Source organism: Copadichromis virginalis, linkage group LG6 (genome assembly GCF_057382275.1).
Source record: "Copadichromis virginalis isolate Kocher_CV1m ecotype Utaka linkage group LG6, C_Virginalis_male_GT1.1, whole genome shotgun sequence".
Taxonomy (NCBI): Eukaryota; Metazoa; Chordata; class Actinopteri; order Cichliformes; family Cichlidae; genus Copadichromis; species Copadichromis virginalis.
The window spans coordinates 28,784,236-28,807,218 of record NC_140623.1 but is presented as its reverse complement, the minus strand read 5'-3'; the positions used below and the strand labels follow the sequence as shown (position 1 = coordinate 28,807,218).

Here is a 22,983-nt window from a genome sequence, read left to right as displayed (position 1 = left end):
CCTCAGACGTGGCATGCAGTATAATATGAAACACTTACAGTTTCAGAGCAGTCCGACGTTGCTCTGTTCATTCACTGTTCATTCATGTTGTAAACGTAGCCTATAAATTGAGTCGACTTACTCTGCAGACATATACATATTTTAATGATCTCTGAATTGAAGATGTTTCATAGATAGACAAATATAATTTACAGAAAGAAATATCACACTTTCATCAGAGGACACATGTAGATGGAGGGCACTGGTGTCATGCATTTATCTGACATTTAAACACAAAAAGTACCTAATTTAACCGCCTGTTCGCTCGATTGTCATGTCATTTAATTATACCAATCTGCAGTGCTTCAATTTCAGTGTCAGTCAAGTCATCAGGATATTATCCCTTTACACTAACAAAACAATAACATTTTAATTGCACAGATTACTGAGTGTAAAGTGCAATGAATCAGTTCCTTTTCATGCAGGAAGTGTACATCCAAATCTATTTTTAAACACCTTTTCCCCTACTGGTGTCCTTATTTAAAAACAAAATCAAAAACATTTCGTTCATAAAATATGTTACAGTAATTACAAAGACACTTTATTCCAAGTACACTGTACTTCAAGTGAAGTCAAATAAAAAAGTCACTGGGGCCCTCTGCTGGTCATACTTATAATTTCAGTTAAAACAGTACAGTGTAACTCCTTAGGAGAAATGTTATAACTGTGTATAACAGGCATAAAAATGATGATGTGATTTTCAAGTTATAGTACACGGCAGAATATTTACAAAAATAATATTTACATATTCTCTAATAGTGTGCATTCTCAGATATTGTCACCTAATCTGATTATAACCCCCAATAGACACCTCCACATGGATTTCCAGAGAGAAAAGTTGGTAAACTTTGACTCCAATATACCACAGTCTTAACATCTCCCTCACCAGGAGCCTGGTAGCACAGCATGTGGTGTTGCTAGTTTGTGTATCTTTTCACCCAAGACTCTCTAGATTCACCCTGTTTACCCAGAGGATATTTTAATGTGACTGTGGGTGGAGTCATGTTTGTCTGTCAGTGCAGAAAGAGGAAGTGAAACTTGATGAATGAAACCCAAAGTGTTCCCTAATTACACAGAATGACTGCTGTGTACAAAGAAAACAACACACAATCAACTCGGTCTCTTGGTTGCCTGGGTCTTCTGGTACGTGTAAATATATATAAAAAAATAACATAAAATAAAATAAAATAATCAGGTGACTTTTGTTACTATTCCTGTTTTTATGTTTCCAAATGTTGCACCCCACTGCAGGTCGAAGGCACCATCATGTGAATCTGTCCAAGTACTTCATAAAAATTAGCAAAAAATATTAAAATATCCTCTTTAGTTAGTCTCTAGTTTCACAGAATATGCACAACAGTGCAGAGCATCTTTCCCAGATCAGTGGTCGGCAGTCTCAGGGAAGAGCCCCACTAAAAGTGACTATGGGCAGGCAGAGGAGGGAGCAGAAGGTCGGGTGGAGTGGCTGGATTTGAGCAGAGGCCTGGAATTTTCGTAGCCTCCAGTCAGTGGAGCTGTCAGGTTTGTAGCACACTGATATTTCACACCTGGATGACAAAGAAGGAGATATATGGTTAGAGAAAAACAAACATTTGCAAGGACTGTGTACTGTAAGTGGGTTTTGTCATTTCTGTGTACGTTTCCTGAGAGGAAAGAGGGCCATGGTGACGCAGCTGAGAGAGAGAAACTGCTCCGAGAACAAATCAAGAGCTAAAATCTAATTTGTATGTCTTTGTGATTCTAAACTATTTTTTTCTGACAAATGTTTCTTCTAAACACCCCCCCCAAAAAAAAAAGAAAAGAAAAGAAAAAGCTGTGTCTTAACGTATGGTTGTGTTACCATGTAGACCACGTAGATGTGAAACAACCTGTCTCAATTAGCTACCATCACATATAGCTTCTTTCCGGTTTCTTTTCATTTGGGTGCACGTGTTTATTTTCATTCCAAACCTGGTGACACTCTGTAGTATCTTCTTCTCATCCTGGTCCAGGCACACAGCAAAAGTTGTGTTTTCAACACCGCTGACCTGCACCTTGTCCACCTTCACCTCAGTCACAGTCAGTTGCTGCAAAGGTGATAAGCGGAGCAAATTGTCACGAACAGACATTTTACCAAAAACCAACAAGACTTCACGAAAAGGAATCATTTTTAAACAACACGCACGACTTTCACACCTCGACCGAGCTGCATTGAAAACAACTCAGATGGGTTCAATCATTTAATCAGGTCTACATTTTGCTGATGAGGTTAAAAACTCTTATAAATAAACGCTCCAAACCCAAACTAGGTTAACACACCAGCATACAGTGCTGCAAAACAATACTACTGCCAAAGCACACACCAGCAAAAGAATTGTGTTCTTGTTTGTGTGTTGTGGCTTTCTGTTCCATCACGGTGTCAGACAGTAAACGGTTCCCATACATGCTTGCGTGTGTGACTAGATATTCAGTCGAGATTTTGAGATGAAATCGAGTGTGTATCGAGGACTCCATCTTCAGTGATGGCTGTGCTGCAAAGCTGTTTGCGAAAGTAGATTGGTGCTGCACTTTCATAACCACAAACCACCAAGGCAGACTGATATCACGTATTGCTCACCTGGTTGTAGCCCTTTTTGCATTTCCCATTCTGTCTCTTCAGGACTTCAGTCATTGTCAGCTGCAGGCACTCCATCTTTGAGTCTGATAGACATCATTTTAGGTCAATTAAGAATACACTTGCACATTTTGTTCATTTTCACCTTGAGAAAGGGTTTCGATTAGAAAACTAGCTTGAGTAATACGGGAATAAGAAAGTGAATGATTCGAATTGACAGTGAAGAATGGAATGTGTTTCCCTGAAATGAAATTGTGAACAGACATAACTTTTAATGGTAAACACAAAGAGTTACATACCTAGCTCCTCAGGGTTCTTGCATGCTTTGATTAAGTTTACTGAAGTACAAACTTTGGTTTCTCGCTTCCACTGACTTCTGCCGCTAATAACAACCTGAATGAGAGGAAAAGTAGGGTAAGATTACGGCTCTTTTATTTAAACAAAAAAAAAACAAAACCCAAAACATTCCAGTTTTGGGAGATGAGAAAAACAGATATGATCATGACTGCTTCCAGACGACTGTGTCGATTTTGAAAGACAAAGAGATGTCACTTTTACCAATTTCTAATGATTCAGACCACATGACCACAAAGACCAAACCTTTGTGCAAGTCTTTGTGCTTTGTCACAGAAGTTTGATGCATCATCTCCTGTGACTCAAGAAGCGACCATATAACTTAAACCAGTTCTTAAGGCGGTGGAAAACTGCACTAAAGTGTTTGTTTGTTTTTCTCCTGATAAGATGTCATAATTACAAATAAAATTTGTTTATAACACAGCTTTATGAAACAAATTTTAATTAGGGATACAACCCAAACGCCATCCTACCTTGTTGTACACAACTTCCAAAGTTAGAGGGACTGCTTCTCGGTCACCATCAATGCCAAAACGTTTACTGGCAGCACCTACAGAAAAAAAAAGAAAAGCACACGTACACACATAAACTGTTAATCCACGGTACTTAAAAGGGCTACAAAACAATATGTCTACAAAATATTTTTAAATGTACTTCCTGGTGTGGAAAAAAAGACATTTGTGTAGTTTAGCCACTGTTGTCATAAGTTTTTACATAATGGAAACAAAGGGTAGGTCATTTGCACAGTAACTAACAGATAGAGGACATAAAAACATTTCCCTAAACTTTAACTTCTCCAAAGAAATTAAAAATCAGAAGTGCAAGTAGTGTTGACAAGTGAAACTTGAAAAGTAGAAGTGAATCATGATGTAAAAAAAAAAAAAAAAAAAAAAAGCAGTTGTTTCCCTACTATAAATTTAGTAGTCTCAGCCTCATAATAAATGATAATCCATGTCACTGTAAGGAAATGTGGCTGCTAGGCTATGTATAAATGCAAATGTTTGATGCATGCGTCTGACTTACCCATGGCCTTGATGGCTCGCGTTCCTGCGGCGTGACCCAACTCCAGGGAGTGGACGAACACCTCAGTCCTCCGCTCTCCACAAGCTAACGTCAGCTACAAGACCAAAGTTCCTCCGTTATTCACTGAATATGAAACTGTGTTTTGTTGTTAATGAGTGGCAGAGTGCCATTCTCTGATACTAAAAAAAAAAACTTGTGAATGAAGTTGCAAGAAAGGGGAACAAAAAGCCCCAAAAAAGCATTTTAAGTGTTAACGTGTAACCAACCTCAGCCTGATAGAGCTGGATTAGAGTTGGCCGAGCAGCATAGCGGCAATAGTACAGGACCAAGTCGGCCAGGATGGGTAGACGCTGCTCATATGAGCTATCGTAGGACTCGGACTCTGTTTTTGAGGTTTGCTGCAGCAAAGAGTTTATGATACATGGTGAAATTCTTTGTTGGATAAACAGGAATAACAGACTTTAGGATAGCTTTGGCTTGGTGGTGGAAAAGTTATACTACAGTTATACCTGGCAGACGATGTTGGCTGGTAAGTTAAGCAGGCTGAGGGTGTTTCTTTCGTACCAAGGATCCAGCATACCAAGGAGATGGGCAATGTCATTAGTACTGTCCCCTATGCCCATGTGGTCCTGCATGAGCAAAAGTGTCATACATTTACCTTTATGGACATTTTGTCTTTCTGTTCAAAAAAAATCACAAATAATCATTCTGTAGTCATCTTGAAATTATGTTTTCTTTGCTCTACGCCTCAGGTAGCTTAGTCTAAAGCAGACCTTGTGCCTTGTATTTGATATTGGTGGTGGTGTTCTTGCACTTACGTTACACAGGGTTGTTCCCTTTGAAGCTCCAGGTTGAATTAAAGGACTAGAACCTCTCCGAGCTGCTATTACTGCAGAGTCTTTCTTCACTGGCACAAAGTAGAACTGAAGATTGAAAGCCCTGCTGAGACGCGGACATGCAGTCTCCTTTCTCCTGAGGTCATTGTATGCTCGGGCCACCTTCCCCGCTACATGATCAGCACCAAATACCACCACCCTCAGCGTAATATTCTTAATGTCTTCATCACTGCTAAGAATAGGCCTCCTTCGGAAGCAGACATGTTTAAGGGTTTGACTTTGTGGCTGGAGTGAGGGTTCAGGAATATGTAATCTGACCTGCTGTGGCAGGGAGTTGGAACGCTTCTCTCGCACCACAAAAAGGTCTTTCGATTCAGTGTTTCCTAAACTTTTGGCCCGGGAAAGGGGGCTCTTGGGTTTGATGAAAAGCCGGTAGAAGTGTTGGCTTAGTCGAGCTGAACTTTTTGTTGACCTTGGCGAACATTTTTCAGCGACAGGAGAGGAGCAAATGTAGTCATCAGGATCTTCAAAGTAGTCACTATCAGCTCCAGAGGTGATAGAAAGAAGGGAGGGAGCGTACGATTCTGAGGCTACAGACAAGGTGGAGAACATGGAGTCTTTGGATGTGGAGGAGATCGTGGAGAAGGTAGAGGCACGATGGCTGTTGCGGTAGTCACTAGGGATGATAGATATTGCAGAAGGTTCAACACCATGCTCCTCCTCGTCTTTGTCTTCTTCCACATCAATTTCTGTCACATACCTCTCGTCATCAATATCACCCTCTTCTTCCTGCTCATTAGTGGACAGGTAGCCAGTTTCATGCTCCAAAAGGGTGTTCAGAACATCTGCAGGAAACAGGATATAAATCTTACTTAGAAAATAATATTTAAATTTAGCTATCAAAACAGAGAGAAAAACACCTGCTGAAAGATCCAGGAAAAACTATCCTTAAGAGATTGATTTACAAATTCTCTGTCAGCTAATAGGAAAAAGTTTATTCCCAAATATGAAGTACAAATAAATACAAGTTGAGTTTATTACCAAAGTTATCTTTTTCCCAGTTAAACATGTAACATTTGGCTGTGGGCAGGGGTAGCGTCTGCAACATTCCTAAGAGAAGAGCAAAATAACAGTCGGATTAGTGCCATGTAACACACTTCCAACCTCCAACCCCCCAGTTACCAAAACCAGCCTTACCATCAGACTTCCTTCCATTGGAAGCAGGGATCTTTATCTTCTCCCTGAGTTTCTCCAGTCCCTGGATGACATGACTCCGCCCCTTCAGTGGTTCACTCATGGTAGCAGCTGCCTCTAAGGCATCGCTTACCAAGGAGTAGATCTCCTCCAGCTCATTCACAGGTTTTTCCTGCAAAAAGTCATGGTCTCATATTAATCTCATATTGGACAGTACAGGTTTTGACCATGTGATGTCATAACATTTTCCTTTAATAAATATTTATAGATTTCCAAACTACAGTAACCATCTCAGAGTTTAAATCTTGGGCTGGAACTACAAAGCAAATATCTCACATCCTGAAAACATTCTTCAAACATAAAACTACTGACAAGCAACTCCTTACGACGATATCGTACGTACGCTAGAGTCTTTTTCCCTTTTATTCAGTTCAGTTTAGCAACGAACATCTTTGTTCCTGCCAGCGGGGAGAGCCAAGATAAAAACTACATTTATCTAACCATCAAAACCTATTAAAAAGGCATGTACTTAAGTCTTTGTAGCTTTATATAACAAATGTAATGTCAGAAATTCAAAGTAAAGATGGTTAATGGTAGATTAACATATTCATTCAGGTTAGGTTTAGAGTACACTAAAAAATACTTTCTCCCATTAGCTGTGGGTTAAAAATGAATGAAATATCTTACTAAAAGAAATGAATTTAGTTACAATGAAACAATGTGATTATTTAGCTTGTATGAGAATAAAAAAAACAACCCAACTATAACAAAATGTGTGTTTTGTACTACACCACAAAGTTTCCTAGCTTTTTACAATCAATATTTGCAGAACAGTACATTTAGCACACTTACCTGCAGAGCTCTGTGAATGCTGTGCAGAGGGTACTTGGTGCCTAGTGTGGACTGGAAGGCGTGTTTAATCAAAGTGATGTAGGTTTCTCTCTGTGAGTGCTGAACGCAGCTGAGCTGCTCAGCCACTGAAACAAAGTCAGCAGGAACTTCACTGGGGTTCATCAGCAACACAGTCCTGTCAGCAACACGGAGTGTTAGAGTAAAACCTTGACTTGTACACAATGTACACAACCTATACACTGTATGCAGGACACGATGCAAACAGGATGCTATGGTCATGATGAGGTTTGGTGGGTAGAAAAGGGGATGGAAAGGGATTTTCAAAGTACTGAGATGACACATCACACATGGTGTCATTAAGTATGGCACCTGTAGTTTATTTTTGTTGTTACTTTACACGTGGGATCGGATAAATGCAGCACGAATGGCTGTGCAACTTTTTCACAAGAAAGCAGAAGGTGCAAAGTTAACACACCAAAGTGAACTAAGCATACACCATCCTCTGCATGCAGTGCTTCAAAGGTAGAGAAAGCACAGTGTGCTTATGCAGCATAGGACCTTTGCAAATGCAGATATCAAATATCACCAGCACTTGGACTAGTTGTGGCAAATTTTTTTTTCTGTATATGCTATTTCTTTCTACATAGGCACATGCTTACATGCATATTCTATATTTTTATAGTCTTTAACGTAGTGAGCAGTGACATAGGGAAGCCTTACATGGTTTTTGAGCACTGGATGGATGTGTTCAAGCCCTGCTCGTCCCTCACCAGTCTCTGAAAGGAAATTCCTGTTTGGAAAACAGAACACAAACATTTGAATTGACACCAAAAAAAAAAGCATGACTACATTAAATGTTGTGGTGGAATAACTAGAGGCAGATGAAGGGTAACTGATGACCTAATTACTAATAAATTATTGAAGTGTTAATATTGTTAATCATTAAAATTAGCCAATGCTGCTCACGGGACGGTTAAAGTCAACTGAAATGAATAAATGAGGTATGGGTACCTCTGGCTGTGACCTTATCCGAACAACAAATACACACCAAAACACTACACCAGCTAACACTCATTCACAAATCGGCCCTCCGAGGGCCGACGCAACAGCTGCCTGTGAGAAAATACACACAGTCACAGCAAGACTTCAGACACAAAACCCCGAGGCTTTCATTATTATATCTGGAGACTTTAACCATGCCACACTGGACTCTACTCTGGCTGCGTTTCACCAGTTTGTGAATTGTCCCACAAGAAGCAACAGGACAATTGACCTACTGTATGCTAATGTGAGAGATGCATACAGAGCCACCCCCCTCCCCCCACTAGGGAAGTCAGACCACAACCTGGTTTACCTACAGCCACAATACACACCCCTCGTCCAAAGGCAGCCGGTCACAACGCGCTCCATCCGGAGATGGACCCCAGAAAAGGAGGATGCTCTGAGGGACTGTTATGACACCACAGACTGGGATGTGCTCCTAAGCCCACATGGTGAGGACATAGAGGGGGCGACACACTGTCTTACAGACTACCTCAACTTTTGTGTGGACACGGTCGCCCCTGCTAAGACGGTACGGTGTTATCCTAATAACAAACTGTGGGTAACACAGGAAGTCAAAGCTGTCCTCAACATGAAGAAGAAGGCTTTCAGGAGCAAAGTGAAGGAGGAGATGAAGGCAGCACAGCGGGAGGTGAAACGCTGCCTGAGGGAAGCAAAGGACACCTACAGGAGGAAGGTGGAGCAGAAGTTGGAGAGGAACAATATGAGGGAGGTCTGGAATGGTGTGAAAACCATCACAGGCCACAACACCAAGAAAAGCACAGTGGGGGGGACTGTGGAGAAGGCAAACGAACTCAACAACTTCTTCAACAGGTTTGACCAGCCCACAACCCCCCCACCCTCACCCTCACCTTCACTACAGAGTCCAATCCCCACTCTCCTACCTCCCTCGCTTCCCCCCCTTCCTGACACCATGACACCCCCCTCCTCCAATCCCTCTCTCAGCAGCAAGACATCTCCCCCCCCTCCCCTCTTCCCAAACATCTCCCAGTGTCACAGTGGATCAGGTCAGGAGACAACTGAGGAAGCTTCGCCCCAGAAAGGCAGCAGGCCCAGACAAGGTGTGTCCTAGGATGCTAAAGGCGTGTGCTGCTGAACTTGGGGAGCCGCTACAACGAGTCTTCAACCTCAGTCTGCGACTGGGGAGAGTGCCCGCCCTATGGAAGACATCCTGCATCGTCCCGGTCCCCAAAAAGAACCGGCCCAATGAGCTGAATGACTTCCGACCGGTGGCACTGACGTCACATCTTATGAAGACTCTAGAGCGGCTCTTCCTCAACCTCCTCCGACCACAGGTACAACATGCCCAGGACCCACTACAGTTTGCATACAAGGCGGGTGTCGGAGTGGAGGATGCCATCCTGTACCTCCTACACAGAGCCCACTCACACCTGGATGGGGGAAAAGGCACGGTCAGGATCCTGTTTCTTGACTTTTCCAGTGCCTTTAATACCATCCGGCCCTGTATGCTTCAAGAAAAACTGAACAGGATGGAGGTGGACCCCTGCCTGGTGGCTTGGATCTCCGACTACCTCACCGACAGACCACAGTACGTCAGGCTGAAGGACATCACGTCTGACACAGTGGTCAGCAGCACAGGAGCACCACAGGGAACTGTGCTGTCCCCTCTTCTCTTCACCCTGTACACCTCTGACTTCTGCTACAACTCTGAATTATGCCACATTCAGAAGTTTGCAGACGACACAGCCATCATGGGGTGTATCTGGGATGATCAGGAAGAGGAGTACAGAAGTCTGGTGAGGAACTTTGTCGCATGGAGTCACACAAACCACCTGCAACTCAACACCTCAAAGACTAAGGAACTGGTTGTGGACTTCGGGAGGTCTAGAGCAGGTCCACTGCCGGTTCAGATAGAGGGGGAGGAGGTGGAGGTGGTCAACAAGTACAAGTACCTCGGGCTGTGGGTGGACAATAAACTGGACTGGTCATGCAACACAGAGCACCTGTATAAAAAAGCCCAAAGCCGACTGTACTTCCTCAGGAGGCTGAGGTCTTTTAACATCTGCAGGAAGCTCCTGAGGATGTTTTAGCAGTCGGTGGTTGCTGGAGTACTTTTCTATGCTGTGGTGTGCTGGGGGAGCAGCACAGCAAAGAAGGACTCATCCAGGCTGGAGAAACTGATCAGGAGGGCTAGCTCTGTGGTCGGCATGAAGCTGGACACTCTGGTGACAGTGGCAGAGAAAAGGACATTAAAGAAACTGATGGACATTATGGACAATGCCAGGCATCCTCTGCACACGGCCATAAACAATCAGAAGAGTCTGTTCAGTGACAGGTTGCTTCTCCCAAAGACAAGAACTAACAGACTTAAAAACTCCTTTGTCCCACACGCCATCAGACTGTTTAACTCCTCTCTGGTGGGGAGAGGGAGGGGAAACAGGAGGACAAAGGAGGGAACAACTAAGCTGTAGTGCCTCTTCACCTCACTGTACAATACCTTTTGTGCAATACTTTTGTAAATAGTCAACGGTGCAATAGACTCAATACTTGAAATGTGCAATTCACTTGTATTTTTATTTTTATTCCTATTTATTCTATTTATCCCCTTCGTATATTTTATTTATATTGTCTCTGTATTTATATATATGTGTGTGTGTATAACTCTGTAACTTCTGTCGGTGCTGTGCTTTTTTGGAAATCGAATTTCCCAGAGGAACCCACCCGAGGGATTAATAAAGTTCTATCTTATCTTATCTTATCTTATCTTAAGTCGTCTTTTGTTGTTTTGTTTTTTTAATCTTTTGAAATACCTGACCATTCAGCTGAATTTCCTCACTCATTTGTGGTTTCTGCTTTCTGTAAATGCTGATACTACATCCGTTTTCAAACAATATCCAGTTAGAATGAAGAAGTTTCTCTTAAACCTGAAACCACGTCATCATCCTGCCTCTGTCAGGTGTACACGCTACAAGCAGAGCTCTTTTTTCCCCCCAAGCGTTATCCTAAATGCATTTCTTTGACTTATCACTAGGGGGAGTACAGTTACAACAGGTGGATAAGCAAGAGGTAAATTAAGCATAGTATGTCTAAGAGGGCAAAGATGTGTGAATTAAACAGACACATAAAGAAGAGAAGGACCACAAAAAATAAACAACATTCTCCATATTTACCTGGGGCCTTCATTTCTAGCTGTATTGTGGAGAGAAGCTTTTTACACACACTGCAGTAGGGTTCAGGCCATGTGAGGAAATGGCAAAACACATCCATGGCTTCCTCCAGCAGGTCTGTGTTATCAGTGCAGTACGGTGTCTAAGACCAAAGCACAAAAAGATGTTTTTACTCTACAGGAGCTCTGTAGACCGCAAGATCCATCTCAGAAGACCAACAACATACTGAAACTACGATTATCATAATTGTTCATAATTCAGTTCTACTTCTACAATCTAGAAGCTTTGAAGCATAACTCAAACTATTACTCTGTTTTATATAAAACCTCGATGAATTATTTAAATAACTTGTTATTTATATAGTGAATAACTGTGCCTAACTGATCCAATACGGAAAGACCATTTTCTTTTGGAGCAACTGGCTGATCAACAATCATAATTTGATCCAGAGGGATCAGAGAATGCTTTTAATTGGAGCCATTTGGTCCATTAAGTGGGATGTATTAGTTCATAAGAGGTGGAAACACAAAGCAATACAAAACTGTTCTTTTCAGTTCTGCTCTTTTTTCAGGAAATGAAATGTATTACATATCTTATTGTCATGTTTGGGTCATACTATGGTTGTTCATTTGTTGTATATTACAAAAATATATGTAAAATAAAATATTTAGCAAGAAAGAATAAACGGATAAATCAAAGGTTTTCTGTAGGCATGATTTCTGCATGATGAAAAGGCTTCCTTTCACATCTTTCATTGTTACGGTTTCTAGTATTATGTAATTATCCTGTAACTGCTTGAACATACGTCACAGGGGATTGAATTGAGAAACTAACTGAACTTTAAGATGGAGAAAGCTCATACCATCTTGGAACACTCTGAATGCTACTGAGAGGTGAAGAAAGGTCACATATTTTGATAACATCTGTTTTTAGACAAGCTGTACCTGCAACAGCGTGGAGGAGAACATGATAGCGAGAGGAGCCACCAGCTCATACTGACACTGCTCCTGAACCTGATCGCACGAACAGATGAACACAACATAAAGCGAGTAAGGATTAGTTAATGTAGACTTTTGATTATTATAGCATTCATTCATCAATGATTAATACATCTTTTCTCCTTGACCTCTCACCTCTCGGGTCTTCCTGATGATCTGCTGTAAAAGGATGATGAAGTTGTCCGGATCTCTCTTCACCAGCTCCTCCAGGCTCCATCGGTTCATTGACTGTCCCACTGAGCACATCAGCACTGCAATACATGCGTTTTTACAGCTATAAACAACATATATGCTTGACATTCTCACATATTTAATATCTAATGCTACGATTCTAATTTTCTACATATTTTTAGTAGCCATCAAACGTACCCCATAGTGGTAATGAAACAAGGCACTGGACAATATTGTGCTAGGCTCTGACACTGGTTTGCAAAAAACACCCAACAGCTTTTTGAAGTCTCAAGCTGTCACTTCTGGTGCGTATCATAGGTGTGTATTATCACCTTTTGTTCACTGTTTCACTAAGGATGTTTGTGTATGTACAAATACGACAGGATGGATTTCCTGTTGTTAGAAAAAAATAAAATAAAAACAAGATAAGATCTCAGTTTGAAAGATTTATTTTGCACTAGGTTATTCACAAAGGGTAATTTGGTAAAAGTGCAGTTGGCAAGTCCCAGATAATCAATTAACTTTTTATCAAAAGTCTCAATATAAAGCTTTTGGTATACATAATAATGTTTTACTGTTTTCTGTTACAGTGTGAAACAGAAACCTGAATTAAAAACAACAAAGTAGATCTGTGAATACAGTATTTCAAACCACACCGATCTGTTTTTTTGAGTGTGGTGTATCACAGTCACAAAAACAACTGAAAATGACACCTGACTCCTCACAAGCATGTTATTTTGATATGATCCCTCGATCTCCGTGACTTAGATTGCACATCAATCTAAGGAATTAAAGCTTTAGCAGTCAAACACAAATGCCGTCCTATAAACAGGCCTTTGCATCCAAGTGCGCTACCTAACATCTCTAAAAAGCAGTGCGCTATTTGCATCATGATCACACCTAACCACTTGGGAGCTCTAGTCTTTTTTAATATTGCTGGTTATGGGAATACAGCTGCCTGTTTTGAATGATCCTGTTAAGATCCAGAATGTAATACATCAGTGCTTCAGTAGACGGCTTGTGCTCAACATGTGGACGTTTACGTGAATGTAGCACATTACATATCCCTGGAAGTTTATCCGGTCAATGCATTTCAAAAATAAAAATAAAAGCTCTGAATTGGAAAAAACGAATGATGAAACGAGAACACCAAACTAAGACCTTCAGGTCACGTTTTAAATGCCAAAATCACATCATCACCACCGATCAGTTTGCACAGGTATGCGTCATTCTATCTGACACTGGTTGACGTGCGGAGGCCGATGCCAGTTTGATCTTCCGCCCTGTTTTTATACTCTGCATCACAGTACCTCCTGCTTCTGATGCCTCACACACACGCTGCGGTCTGTACCACCACTTCCTCCCAGCTGTCTATTCACACAACTTCCTTCAACACCCAATAGTGTGCTCCACCAATGATCTTTCAGCAACAGTGTCATCAACAAGCAGCTCAGACTCTTCTGAGCGTATGTCGCGCACAGTCCCTGTGTTAAGAGCTCGTGAACAAACAACTTTTTCTGTCAACACCACATGTTACACATGTCCAAATGTGCTTGCTAGAGGTTGATACTTCTGAGAAAATGTGGTGCCTTTACCTTCCTAGAAACAGAATTTTGACCCCACACTCTAAATGAACGCCTGTAATGAACGATTTCTGTTCATTGTATGGCACTTTAGACTGAAAAACCTGCTGTAAGCAGATAAAATTACAAAACTTACAACAAACATATTAACAAGAGCCATGGTTAATGCCGTGATACGATTTAGTTAGTCAGAACTATTGACATTTACGATGGCTTAGCCACACATTTTGTCCCAGTAAACTATGCCAGTGAACCAATACAAGTCACAATACAAGGAGGTGAAGTGAGAGACAGAATGAGCTGCGACCAATATAACTCCATATAACAAATGTAACAATTATATCTGTGCACACAGAGTTCAGACTCTGTGTATGAAACTCTGAATCAGGCTCCTCGTGGCTTTATCTCTTTATTATAAAAATAATAAAGATTAAAAGATATTTGGTGCAGTGACGACACTAACAAAAACAAATGATGTGATTATATTGCCATGGCAGATAGGAGCACAACCAAGCATTTGCTCTGTACATCTCTAAAAAGATGCACATTAAAAAAATGGTGTTGTAAAATTCAGAGGATGGCGTTTGTCCAAGAAAAGCTTTTTAAGGCTTCACAGGATCAGCTGTCTGATTATAACCTTCTTTTATAACCAGATCTTAGCGGTGATCCTATAAGTCCTTGGTAAAACTGCAGGATCTTACCGTTCCAGTGATGTGCTGCTGTGGGACTTTGCCGCAGTCCATCCAGACACCTATCCAGAGCATGCTGGATCCGGTCCTCTGTACAAGAGGTGTGCTGCATATTCACCACTCAGGTTCTGGAAAGAGGCAGGAGAGAGATGATTATTAAGCACCGAAATATGATAAGCATCTCAATGCCCTTTAATGTCTTCTGTGGAAGATTATCTTCAAATACATTCATGCATAATGTTCCCATGCAAACGTACACACATGCTCCTCTCTTTTCCTCAACAGTGTGTTGTGTTATCGCATTTACTTTGCATGAAGGCAGTTCACTCGGCAAGTATGAAAATCAGTCAGAAGAAGATACACAAACCATAATCTAAGTGGTAAGGAAAACAGACACAGGGCTATTTGTGTCACTGTTTTGTTGCTATAGTTCCTGAAATGTCCTAAACACATTTGACAGAAACCTCCGCTGCCTCAAAGCAGCCATATTTATCTAAAGACTTAAATGGATCTGTGACCACTTTAATACAACGGTTTTAAGCAGACCTGCTTCAGTTATAGTGTATTCAGCAGTTACATTGTACAAGGATGGGAATTTCTGGATTTAAGACATTACATATTGCTCAACAAGCTTTGACTGAGAAAATTTTAAAGGAAAACAAACTGGAAAGCAAACAATTTTCACCATTTTTAACAGGATAAAAGAAAACCCCCCAGCCCGAAGTGATTTTAAAATTAACACACACACACACACACACACACACACACTCTGCAATCCTATAAATGAGAGAGATATGGCGAGGAAGAGCTTGTTATAGAATTCCTGTATGACAAAAATGTGCGTCATATTTTACCACTGACTCATGAGGATGTACTGAACTTCACTTTTTTTTTTAAACTTTCAGTTTATCAGCGCGTTTGGCTGTTTTTCATGCAGCAACTGAGGACAACCCAGGTGTGGCAAGCTGTTTCAGTTCTGTTATGAACACATCTCATAAGACATATGCGTAAGGAAAAACACAGGCGTCCGCCAGTCAAATTAAAATGGGCTGAGTAGTCACTTGTAATTCTTGGATGTTTTTATATGTAGAAGAACAACATTTGTGGTGGCAGAAGGTTAACGACACAATTTCAGAGCTGAAAACTGGACCTAACCGCTAACCAAACAGTTTATAAAGAAGAAAGTAGTTCATAGGTTTGAAAACGGTAAAGTGAACATCTCTTTTCACGGGCAACTATAAAATTTCCCCATCTAGCCTTTCAGTTCAAATTAAACAGGTGTTTCTGTGTGGGCCAGCTTGTACTCTTATTAGGAATAGCCACAGAAACCATTTTCAAAGAAGCCTGTTGCTTTCGATACAACAAAAAGTGCACTCTCTCATAATTTGTCAGGAAAACCATGGGTTTTCAAGCACCCTTAGTTGCATCCAACTCACCATGGCATGGTATGAATCTAATTATTCTTAGATTTTTCCAGACTTCCCATAACAGAGTCCAGCTACACAATGTTACCATGACCTAATTGCATGTAATGACCCCATTAGATGCAATGATGACCCCAGCTGTGTGATATGTTGTATTACACAGATGGTTTTCATATCCAGGTTAGACAACAGCTTTTTGAACATTTTGGGGGAAACATCAGCATTTCTTGCTGAATATGCATTTTTACATGTTTTTCCCAAATAATCTGCATGAGCAAACTCACACATGACCAGCCTCTGTAATGGGAAGAGGAAACTAACCTACGATCTATTAAAAGAGGATGTAAACAAGCTTAAAGTTGGCTGGCTGGACAATGAGTTCGAGCTCCAGAAGCATACGCAACTAGTTAATTAATATATAAAAGTAGCTCTGTATCGGTTGCATTGACGAGAGAGGCATGAGAGACATTTTCATGTGCAATACTCTAGTTTTAGGGTTAACATATTCAATAATTTGGGGCCTAAATGTATTATTGAAACCAATAAACAGCTTCTAACTTGTTAATGCATGTACACATAGAACAGGCGCGTTTTCCATAGTTAATGTTGGAAAAAGATTGTTTAACATGGTCAGAAATAAGCTTGCTGATAATGCATTACGTATCTCCTCAATACGTTTCTCCTGACTCACTTAAGAATTTGGAAATGCAATAAATGCATGTGCAAGCATGAGGAAACATCCAAATATAAGAAGCAGAACAAATACTTCTGTAAAAACAAAAATAAAATTAAAATTAAAATGAAGGCGACAGCGCTTTTAGAAGATTTACAATTTTAGAAACAGAGCAACCAATCAGATCTTCTACCTCCCCCCGACAGAAACGCTCAACAGCTTAATCGAGTTTGTCCTTCAAGAGTTATTTTATTCCTTTAAGTGAAATCTGAATGTGCCAAAGTTTAAAAAAAACTATCAGCATGCTGTGTACAGAAACATCACCGGTGTCAACAGTACCAAGAAAAAAAATAACTTTCATTTAGTAATAATGGCTTTTTTTCCACACTGATTTCACATTCACATTTTTTTTAGTCAGTGTAATCTTCAACAAGAATGGTTATGGAGTGATGGTAGACCAGGACCAGAAATGAGTAATGACATCAAGCTGTGTGTCTGATTATATCTCCTCAAAATTTCCCCTGACAGGTTCACAAATTCCCCACTTCAGATGAAAGCTAGAAATACATGCTGGCTGACAGATGAACGGTGTTACCAAATTACTCACTTGATCTTTATACACCTACACGCCTAATAACTCTAACTGACACACACTGACACACATAAGCACATAACTGTTTATCCTTGACTTCAGAGGACAGGAAGTTGAGTTACACTGATTACCTGGAGATTTTTTCTGACATGTATCAAATGCTAGTTAGTCTATTAGTAACCCCACTCTAGAGTAACAGTAAAACATGTCTGCAATTCAAGTACTTAAGACATTGCCCAGGAAGGGAAAGTTTGTTAGTGTTTGTGAAACTAGATTTAAGTCCCCACAGCCTAAACACAACCCTGGCCACCAACAGTCTGTATGCTTGAGAGCAGGCTGGCATTTGGGAATGTGCTTGTTTCTTGGCCAGAGTTAGACGGGCAGCAGCTGGTTAACTTGGATTAACACAGACTGAATCACATGCTTGTATGTGTCCACAAAAGATGTGTAAAAAAAAAAAAATCTGTTGAAGAAAGACGTCATAATGATAAATGTCTATAATGACCTTATGGAAGATACGGAACAAACAGCTTGCTTTTACGCCTCTCTTTTTCTTGGATTAGCTAAACAAGATGATACTATTTGGCAGTTTTTTATCTTTGGAAAGAACCAAGGAAAGTGCACTTCCTGTTTCCAGTCTCCATAATGAGCTAAAACATTTAGATACCAACTGTAAATTTGTATTTAAGTGACTTTTATATTAACCTATGAACCAGAACAATAGTTGATCATCATCTAACAAGCAAGTTAACAAGGATATTTCTCAAAATGTCAGACTGTTCCCTATGAGCCACAACAACTCATAGGGAACAGTGCTGTGGACATTGACAACACAGCACAGCACAAAACACCTTTAGGAAAATGTGCGCTATTGTTTCCCCAAACAATTGTCCTTATTTTTACTCACAACTCGTGCTTAAGTACAGATGCACAGCACTGACATCCAAACTTCCAACCTTGCCATAGGCACGGGTCAGGAAGTTCATGCAAATCCCAAGTTCAGGAGGCCAGATGAATGAAACTCAATTATCCCACAGCACTCCACTTTCCTAAAGTTACCATTCAATAACAATACCTTCAGCTCTAGGCATAAACAAAACCACCATGCAGCACTTTTCTCAGCCGTCCCTCCTCCCCAGAGATGTATTGTCTCTAAAAGTGTTCCAGCGGCACTGAGCAGGACTACAGAGCCGTGTGCGTTGGATCCTTGTATTGAGTGCTCCGGTAATTGTCAGGGCTGGACAGAGCTGGATATGAGCCCAGTTGATGTGGAAGGAACTAATAAATTAAAGTTGTAATGACTCTTACATCCAACGTGGCGTTCAATGAGGACACGTAAAGGTAATAAAAGAGATGATAGCACTGTATGATGCAGTGAAAGTGTTACATATGAAAGAACCAACTGGTATAGTCCCTCTATGTTACTTATTCAGTACTCTTTTACCAAACATGGATGATTAAGCTTTTGTTTGGTATTCTTCTCAAAGAAAAGTCAGATATATTTTAGGAAGCTGCCATCACACACCCTTTTGCAATGTAAGATGTACATCCAGCTATTATTAATCTTAAAAACAGCGAGGGTGTCTGCTGAACTATTAACCTGTCAGTGGAAATCATAAACACTATAATAGAAATACGGCAAAAACAGCTATATACCACATCCAGATTGTTGCGGATTTTCTGGGCTTATGCAACTACAGGGATTTTTGCAGCAAAATTCAACCATAAGCGTCATCGAAGTTGTTTACATAGACCTGCTAGTCATGTTGCAAATGCAGCGACTTTGTGGTGTTTCATAAGAGGATGTATGCAGTACATCCCTAAGAGTCAACAAGGTCACTTCCACTTTTTCATGGCTTACATTCTGACAACAACAAGCAGTGTTTCTACGGTTTAGAGCTAGTTTTCAAAAACGTAAAGCGAAGTAAGCATTATGTTACAGAGACAGTCCTTAAAGAGCTTAAAAAATAAAAAATAAGCATGGTTCATGCACTAAAAACACGGATGGTGTCGTGTTTTGATCTTCAACATCTGCATGAAGCAATCTATTCTAGGAAGAAACAAACTAGGAAAACATTAACTGATAGCTCTGTCTACCATCAGGAGATCAACATACAACCAAATGGTAATCTCTCACAGAGATAGCTTTTAAGCTTTTAGCCAATGTTTGACTCTGATAGACTCCCCGCTCTGTCAATAATAGCATCCCCAAACCACCAGACTATACCACTATTCCACCCACAAATGTTTAGTTCCTTTTTCCTTTCTCTTACCTGCCTGCTCCACACTGAGAAAAGCCGGCCATTCAAGCAACAGCTGATCCAAACAGAAACAGCTTCTGTATGAAATCCAAAGGATGAATTCTGGGTTTTGATTTTGTCACGATGACATTAACATTGTTCTTACATACTGGTTTTTGTGTAGAGTGAACACCCCCCCCGCCACCCGGTTATCTTCCCTTTATAAGCCCATTTCTCACTTGTGCTTCTTGTAGGGTTTTTCATCAAACTTCCCACAGCGCATCCAACGTTTCACCTCAGCCTGCGTCCCTCTCTTTCTCACAATGTCCTCTTTTTCCTCTCCCTCCATCTCCTCACGGACCTCTTCCCATGTCTCCCACAGATCCCATTACCGAATGCTTCCTAACAGGAAGATAGCTTCCCTGCGTCGCTGAGGAAGCAGGTGCCTCTCTATTGTTGTGGTGTGATCAGACTCTTAGATATACTCCCACAGACCAGGGACGAGATCTCTGTGTATATATGTGCATAATACATACGTGCCTCTCATTTTAATTGACAGTCACACACCCCACCATCACCCTCACCCCAGCCCCAAACCCTTTCACAACTTCAATATTCACATCCAACCTTACTCTCTTCCCCTGACCTAGTGGATGTGAACCTGCCTCTTATGGCTTTAGGAAATAACAGCAGTCCAACTCCAAAGCTCTGTTGTAATTAAGTGCTTCCCTTTAGTCCAAACAACCTCTACCGGTGACCACTTGGCATTATATATAAGCTAAGCAGGTCAAAAAGTAACACTGTGTGGATGTGGCTTTTGTTTAATGCTATTATGCTGTATTTCCTACTTTAGAGCATCTAGAAAATACCTCATTAGGAAATAATGAAGGTGAACTTGCTCTTCAGCTCTGCGTGCATGTGCACGGCTGTTTAGAATCATCAGCTTTTATACTAATAATGCAACGAGATGCACACATATGCTGTTGTGCTGCTAATTACAGCAGCAAAACAAAGGGCCTGTTTGGTCACTCTATGTAAACTTTGGTTTTCACTTCCTGAATAAACACTGATAAACATATGAAAATTTTAATGCAAATATCAGGTTCTTTAATATCAGATTATGAAACTCAGAGGAGGCAGTAGAAGCACTGCAAACAAGACTGAGCAAACAAACAAAATAACAAAAACTATATATACTATATACAACAGCATATAGGCAGCATAGTCAGTATATAGGAATGTTTGTCTGTGTTCTAACTATATACAACAGTATATAGTATATGTATAGTGAATGCTAACAGATGCATGTGTTTACACACCCGGGGGTGTTGACCTCAAAGTATGTGTCGTAAAGGTGAGCACGAAGATTTTACTGATATCAAAGCCTTAAAGAGACAAACAGGAAACAATTTGACGAATAACACACTTTAGCGGTAGGATTCTGCAGTCAACCCTCCTAGATGTGAAATTGTGGTCAACAATCTCATACCCACAAATCAACAGGCTTGATTGTCCGTGTTCTTCGATACAACAAATGGTCCGCGAGCTGCTCCAGCAGTTATTATTTCTCAACATAGGAGTGATTGTATTCCAACTCGATTGTGAAATTGGACTATTTCTATGAAAAATAGATGATCCCTTCCTGCCGTTGTGCAGAACAAATATGTCATCATCTAATGGGTGGGGTGGAAGCACGGAGTAGCGTGTAGTTCTTTTTCATTTTTTAACTTTCTTGAGAAAATTGTGACATGGGGTAGTGGGTAAATCATGCGTACGCCTGAAACATGACTCCAGTCACAAATAGAACGCCTACAAAGATCACAATCCTGACCTAAAAACACAGCAGATCATTTCTGGTGAATCTGGTTGCGAAGACAATCACCAGGGATCATTTCTGCATATGCAGAGGAAGTTATACAAAACCTTTCATAGCTTCAAAGGAAAATGTGGGAAGTCTCATCAACTGCAAACAACTGATATGATTAGATGCATCACTTGGGTCTGCTTGAGGCCACGCAACGTAAAAAGCAAAATCTCAGCCCAAAACATGGAAAAGTGATGTTGCAGAATGTCTAAAAATCTTCTCTCTTTTTTGAAGTGAGTTTTATCTTATATTTTTGTTTTGTCTTCTCAATATCACTCAAAATCACAGTGTGACAAATGCAGCTACATCATTACATTACTGGTGACAAGTATCTAAATTACTAGGCACTTTATTCAAAAAGCTCCTCGAGTGACCTTTAATTGTATTGTACTTGTAACCCATGTGTGAACAGCAAAGGGTTGTTGTTTTTTTTCCCCAGTAACAGGTATCACGAGTTCAGCAGTTTGCTTGGTGGCATTTCTGTGGGTGGACAATCAAGAAAACTTGGTCTTTCTTCTCACCCTGAACTGAAGCTTCGAGTAAATCGGGATCCTTTGCTTGCATCCCTGGTTAAACTCCAATAGACTTCCATGGCAACCAAAATGACCCCAAGGACAGGAAACCTTTCAGCTCATTGGTGCAACTTAAAGTGCTGACCCACAACTCTTCCTTCATCTGATCGCCTGGTCCCACTAGCTTCAAGTACTTTTCTCCTTCTAAAAATCACAACATATATTTTAGACACCATCCAGGCATCTAACACGTGCTTCTGCATCTCTATACTTCCTCACTGAATACTATAGGCATGAATCACATAGAAAGTCTAGAAAAGCAGAAGTCACCATAATGGTAGGACTGTGGAGGTCTGTCAGATCACAGGTTTCCCATCAGTGTTTGATGCTGACAGAAAACAAAACAGTTTTTAACACTGCTGAGAAACGAGCTCTGGTGCCATAAAACACACGTACATGAGGAACAACTAGATTACAATAGATGAATGACAGAAGCAGCTTCACTTTGACGGCGTCATAAACTGTCGACTCTTAGATGCAAACGTAGATGCGCACAGGTGACACAAACAGTCTGTTGTCATATATCAAAGGTTCATGAAATTCAACACAAACATATCTGTACACAGTTAACCCATTTGCGAGTGGAACACTGCTGGTCGCCTTTAGAATAAAATATTTCCTTCTTCACAGTCTTACCTGTGGGTTATTGGCCAGCCTCCATAGCCCCTGTGCGTGTCTTAAAAGTCCAAAAAATCCAAGGGAAGGTGTCTCCTGTTCAGCGTCGCTGCCATTCATTCAACACGCACATCACGATTTAATAGGCAAACCCACATCCTGGGTAAAAAGAGCGGAGCCGTACGCCGTTCTGCGCTTTACATACAAAAACTGGCTCACAAACACGGCAAACAGGAAGTGTATGAGCGAGGCGCATGTGAGCACAATGACGACGGCTGCTGCTGCCGCTGAGAGTGTAGAGCTGGGAAGTGGAACTGTGTGGTAATCCGTGTGTTTCTAGACCTGTGCATGATGTTGGCCTCGGAAAAGAAGTCACGCTTCATGTGTGCGTTTTATGCGCACATTACGTTCACTTAAACCCAAGATATGTATTTCTGTATTTTCGGTGTCTTTTAAATTCAAGTGTTAAAAATAACTATTT

At 40.8% G+C, this 22,983-nt stretch overlaps 1 protein-coding gene across 2 annotated transcripts; it reads right to left on the bottom strand.

The window, feature by feature from the left end:
• Positions 1-117: 117 nt before the first annotated feature.
• On the bottom strand, positions 118-22,776 carry pik3r5 (phosphoinositide-3-kinase, regulatory subunit 5). 2 transcript variants are annotated; one of them, XM_085459715.1, is made up of 19 exons: positions 22,524-22,776; positions 14,535-14,650; positions 12,215-12,330; positions 12,026-12,094; positions 11,085-11,223; positions 7,612-7,681; positions 6,892-7,066; positions 6,043-6,211; positions 5,887-5,955; positions 5,606-5,690; positions 4,828-5,521; positions 4,519-4,638; positions 4,276-4,407; positions 4,010-4,103; positions 3,460-3,536; positions 2,932-3,025; positions 2,636-2,718; positions 1,990-2,105; positions 118-1,586 (listed from the first exon to the last, which is right to left on the bottom strand). In XM_085459715.1, the coding sequence occupies exons 2-19, from the start codon at positions 14,632-14,634 to the stop codon at positions 1,436-1,438; spliced, it is 2,553 nt and encodes an 850-aa protein (XP_085315841.1). In that variant the 5' UTR covers positions 14,635-14,650; positions 22,524-22,776; the 3' UTR covers positions 118-1,435. The 2 variants fall into 2 exon arrangements, with proteins under 2 accessions (XP_085315841.1, XP_085315840.1); XM_085459714.1 differs by having other exon boundaries at positions 4,828-5,690.
• Positions 22,777-22,983: the final 207 nt, after the last annotated feature.

Bases quoted from the DNA above. Each gene is read 5' to 3' on its own strand.
- pik3r5 (XM_085459714.1), bottom strand. From the start codon at position 14,634: ATGCAGCACACCTCTTGTACAGAGGACCGGATCCAGCATGCTCTGGAT. The intron at 12,331-14,534 runs GTAAGATCCTGC...CATGTATTGCAG, and splicing joins AGCAGCACATCACTGGAACG to TGCTGATGTGCTCAGTGGGA. The intron at 3,026-3,459 runs GTAGGATGGCGT...CCTCTCATTCAG, and splicing joins TGGAAGTTGTGTACAACAAG to GTTGTTATTAGCGGCAGAAG.